Raw genomic sequence first — 4,440 nt, 5'->3', positions numbered from 1 at the left:
TAGATTGATTTAAGGTATCAAAAGTGAAGTATATAGGTGGTTTGGTCCTCTCTGCTTCTCAATCCCAGTGAAAATCAACCCTAAAAAATGGCCAAATGGATCGGTGGAGCCCGATCTGAACAGGGGAGATGGCTGGAAATTGGCAAATATATCGATTTGATCCGGAGAAACCCGATCTGCACAGGGTCAATTTTCACTGGGTCTCAATGTCTATCCAGGATTCATGTGAAACACACCCTTTGATTAGATAGGATAGTGACTTCTCATGTGAAAGGACAGGACAGATTGCAAGTATGAAAATTGACTGTGGTCAGACATAGGACAGCAGATACTGATCTGAGTGGAAGGTTGACCAACATCAAAGATAGGATAGTGGCTTCTCATGTGAAAGGACAGGACAGATTGCAAGTATGAAAAACAGCCATGGACCTGACATCAAAAGCAACTATTCATGAGTGGCAGAATGTCAACTCATCCCAATCCTTCAACCATATCCCCAATGACCTATACATACATAGTCAACCACACTACAAACTATATGTCAGAAAAGCGGACACTATTAACATTTGTAATGAAAAAAGCGGACACTACAAACTATTGTAGTCTCAAAAAGCAGACACAATTAACATTTGTAATGAAAAAAGCGGACACTACAAACCATTGTAGTCTGAAAAAACAGACACTACTAACTTTTGTAGTCTCAAAAAGCGGACACTATTAACTTTTGTAATGAAAAAAGCGGACACTACAAACCATTGTAGTCTGAAAAAAACAGACACTACTAACTTTTGTAGTCTGAAAAAACAGACACTACAAACCATTGTAATCTCAAAAAGCGGACACTATTACTTTTGTAATGAGAAAAGCAGACACTACTAATTTTTGTAGTCTTTGTCTGACCTTTGTGGTCTATGTCCGACTTTTGTAGTCTTTTTGTAGTCTATAAGTAAACTTTGTAGGCTATAACTGACTTTTGTAGTATATGAGCAATCTTTTGTAGTCTGTCAGTGTCAATTACCCTTTTAGGGCATGTACCTTCCTTTTTGGGAGAAATTTCCCACGATACAGTAGTTGTAGCCCCTTCTCTTAGCTTTCTAAATCTGTTGAAATCATGTTGTTTAGTGTTCTTTTTATGTAGAAAAATGCAAAAAAAAAAAAAAAAAAAAAACGCGGCACTTTTGAAAACATTTTACCTCATATCTCCACAATGGAAGCACTTTAGAACATAATTCCAACTGATTCAGAAAGCTATGGTGAAGAGCTACAACTTTTGTTTTTTTTCCCATTTTTGGAAATTGGTCATGTGACCACCCTCCCAATGTGGACCATAATAGCTATTTTATTGCTATCATGGAATATAATGAAAAATCATAATGATAGCCCTGGGGGTAGATATGAAATTGGAATGAAATATTGAGAGATACTCAATGAAAAATCCCATTGAAAGCTGTGGAATATTCAATGAAAGTGCACAAGAAGCAATGGATACATATAACCTAGCCAATGAAATATTTATTGAAATGCACAATGAAAGCACACAGCATTAATTAATGAAAGGGGAATGAAAATGGTTGAAATTCCTAATGAAAGAGGCAATGAACACACCTGACCTAGGGAATGAAATATTTATTGAAATCACACAACATTAATTATGAAAAGTACAATGAAAGCATCCAATATTCCTAATGAAATATTCAATGAAAGCACACACCATTAATTAATGAAAGGGGAATGAAAATGGTTGAAATTCCTAATGAAAGAGGCAATGAACACACCTGACCTAGGGAATGAAATATTTATTGAAATCACACAACATTAATTATGAAAAGTACAATGAAAGCATCCAATATTCCTAATGAAATATTCAATGAAAGCACACACCATTAATTAATGAAAGGGGAATGAAAATCATTGAAATTCCTAATGAAAGAGGCAATGAATACACCTGACCTAGGGAATGAAATATTTATTGAAAGCATCCAATATTCCTAATGAAATATTCAATGAAAGCGCACACCATTAAATATGATAGAGGCAATGAATACACCTGACATAGTCAATGAAATATTTATTGAAATTACACTGGATTGATTATGAAAAAAGCAATGAAAGCGCCGAAAATTCCTAATGAAATATTCAATGAAAGTGCACACCATTAATTATGAAAAAGGCAATGAATACACCTAACCCAGTGAATGAAATACCTATTGAAAGCACACAGGTTTAATTATGAAAAGTACAATGAAAGAACTGAACAGCTTCAATGAAATATTCATAGAAAGTGCATGATAACAATTATGAAAGCTTTTATGAAAGGTCCTAAGAAATGTTATGAAAGGATCCTGTGGTCTTTGCCTACATTTTATGAAGAACATAGCCTTTATGAGAAAGAAAGACACAGGACACACCTATGAAAGGCCTTTCATAAAACTTGTGGACTTATACACACAGTTCTACAGGCAAGTGCCTTGGTTTTATGATAAAGGTGGTAGCCACTTGTGACCGGTCAACGCTAAAGGGGTTTCTTGTAAGCAAGGAATGCCACTGAAAAACTCGAGCACGTACCTTCCGAACATATGCGAAACACGTTGCCTTGGGTGAAGGCGTTTCGAGGCTGAGAGGCTGATGGGTGCAACCAAGGTCATTAAGTCATAACGTAGTTTCAGGGAAACGACGTACCTCCAAGTGGACGGTGATTGCTGTAATCGATGTGATTGCACATAGAGGGCGGTCGACGGTTGCGATAAAAGTCTTATCGGCCAACTACAGTCTGGCTGGAAGACGTATGAAGCATCTGACTGAAAGTCAAGTCAATCAAGCCAGCAACTCAAAGTCTGCTGGCAACCATACCTGGTGGGTGAGCGGGTGAAAGGAAATGGGATGAACCTTGATCTACCTTTTAAGGTTGATTAAACGGAGGTGCGGCACCCCATGATGTTGGTGTTTGAAGCTCACGCCAAACAAAGTCAGGTCTTCAGCTTCTCCCTTCGTCTTCTACGTCCCCCGTGCCCCCACAGCCTTGATTGGTACAGGTAAGTTGTCATTCGTTATCTAGTTCTCAACAGCCGGCAAAGCCAGGATCAGACTTTAAGTCGATCCTTCATCAGACTATAAGTCGATGGCAAGCGAGCAGACTTTCAGTTGTTCGTCTTCAGCCTCAGTGGCCATTCGTACATGTCATTTCATAGATTCTGTGTTCCATAGTCTGTAACCGCATAACTGTACTTACTTTACCTGTGTATTCCTCGGTCAATTTTTTGTTGGGTAAGTGGAACTTTACAATGGCCCAAACCCTTCGTCACCTAAATGACTGTTGCCTACAGTTTCTGTCAGCTTGACTTGTATCACAATGCCATCTTCCGGTCAATACGAGGAACCCTTGATACACACATGTGAGCTTCTCTGTACGAAGAGAAGGTCGCATCTGACGTTGCCCATAGATGGCAGCCCTGACGTTTTTGGGCGTCGCCACCACAACAATGGTGATACCGCCCTTGAATTCTACGAGCGCAATGGTAAGCATCATTTATCTATGATGTTTCTATCTGACATTCTACTAATGCAGGGGAATTCACAGTGTTTGACGCATTAGCGATTACAGAGCTCAACGAGGCGTATAAACCTCATCAGAAAACAGACGTTCCCCCACCTTACTTGAAGCCAGGGCAGACCATCCCCAACCGGATGATTGTCACATCTCCCAACGCAGATTGGATGCCATTTATCTCTTTGCGACCCCGAGCTGTCCGGGCACGAGAGGACGGTCGTTTTGCCTGGGCAGATTTCACTGTATGCCCACAATGGTTTATCGACACCCATTGGCATCTCCCTTTCGTCAGATCGCGTCTGCTCGAAGTCAAAATCAAAGACCATGAACTCGGGTTCTGTTGGTGGGAGTTGCGAGATAACCACTTCGTGGAAGCGAAAGGCTCCGCTTACCGCGATCTTGGTACTCTGCGTGGTGATATCGCCGATTTTCTGCGAGAGGAGGCCAAAAAGCTTCACCTTGCATGCCGAGACATCAAGCAGACGAAGGATTTTGGCCGTCTCTTCTACCTGGCGAACAAGACTGTAGACGCGGCCCTGCAACTCAAATTTTGCTCTTTCACCAAACGCGACATGATCTACCACATCTGCTCCTTCCAGCGCCTCTATCTGGAAACCCTCGCCATGTTCGACTGGCACACCAAGTGGGCTTTCCGGCTCAACGACAGCACCGGCAAAATCTACGAGATTGATGAGACGATCATGGGTGCAATTACGGACAGCCCCGACTGTATCGCAATGCTCTACCGAGCTGGTGTACCTGGTTGGTATGTCCGACCGCCCTCAAGTATCCCACATGACATGACTATTCGTTGCATCGTTGCACCTGGTTGGGAAAAAATGCCAACGACACGCGGTCGTAAGTCAAGCGAGTGTGATCCACGTGAATTTACG

The 4,440-nt window shown here is 41.3% G+C and overlaps 3 protein-coding genes across 3 annotated transcripts in view; 1 reads left to right on the top strand and 2 right to left on the bottom strand.

Annotated features, from left to right (window-relative positions):
- Positions 1 to 821, bottom strand: part of LACBIDRAFT_330409 (uncharacterized protein) — a gene marked incomplete at both ends in the record, with an annotated part of 1,291 nt that extends 470 nt beyond the window's left edge. The window contains 6 exons of the mRNA XM_001884651.1: positions 237 to 304; positions 490 to 504; positions 565 to 587; positions 659 to 682; positions 754 to 778; positions 819 to 821. Of these exons, the coding sequence (XP_001884686.1) occupies positions 237 to 304; positions 490 to 504; positions 565 to 587; positions 659 to 682; positions 754 to 778; positions 819 to 821 (158 nt within the window). The remainder of the gene's footprint in view (positions 1 to 236; positions 305 to 489; positions 505 to 564; positions 588 to 658; positions 683 to 753; positions 779 to 818) is intronic.
- Positions 822 to 1,368: 547 nt separating this feature from the next.
- On the bottom strand, positions 1,369 to 2,722 carry LACBIDRAFT_330408 (uncharacterized protein; the record flags this gene model as incomplete). The annotated part of the gene is made up of 8 exons (XM_001884650.1): positions 1,369 to 1,447; positions 1,606 to 1,610; positions 1,776 to 1,780; positions 1,882 to 1,950; positions 2,018 to 2,047; positions 2,154 to 2,204; positions 2,566 to 2,622; positions 2,680 to 2,722. 8 exons carry the CDS (start codon positions 2,720 to 2,722, stop codon positions 1,369 to 1,371), a joined length of 339 nt encoding a protein of 112 aa, XP_001884685.1.
- A 627-nt stretch (positions 2,723 to 3,349) lies between these two features.
- Positions 3,350 to 4,440, top strand: part of LACBIDRAFT_330407 (uncharacterized protein) — a gene marked incomplete at both ends in the record, with an annotated part of 1,731 nt that continues 640 nt past the window's right edge. Inside the window, 3 exons of the mRNA XM_001884742.1 lie at positions 3,350 to 3,392; positions 3,441 to 3,515; positions 3,566 to 4,405. Coding sequence (XP_001884777.1) covers positions 3,350 to 3,392; positions 3,441 to 3,515; positions 3,566 to 4,405 — 958 coding nt within the window. The remainder of the gene's footprint in view (positions 3,393 to 3,440; positions 3,516 to 3,565; positions 4,406 to 4,440) is intronic.

The sequence above is a fragment of the Laccaria bicolor genome, genomic scaffold, assembly GCF_000143565.1.
Source record: "Laccaria bicolor S238N-H82 LACBIscaffold_27 genomic scaffold, whole genome shotgun sequence".
NCBI lineage: Eukaryota > Fungi > Basidiomycota > Agaricomycetes > Agaricales > Hydnangiaceae > Laccaria > Laccaria bicolor.
This window is presented reverse-complemented; position numbering and strand designations above follow the sequence as displayed.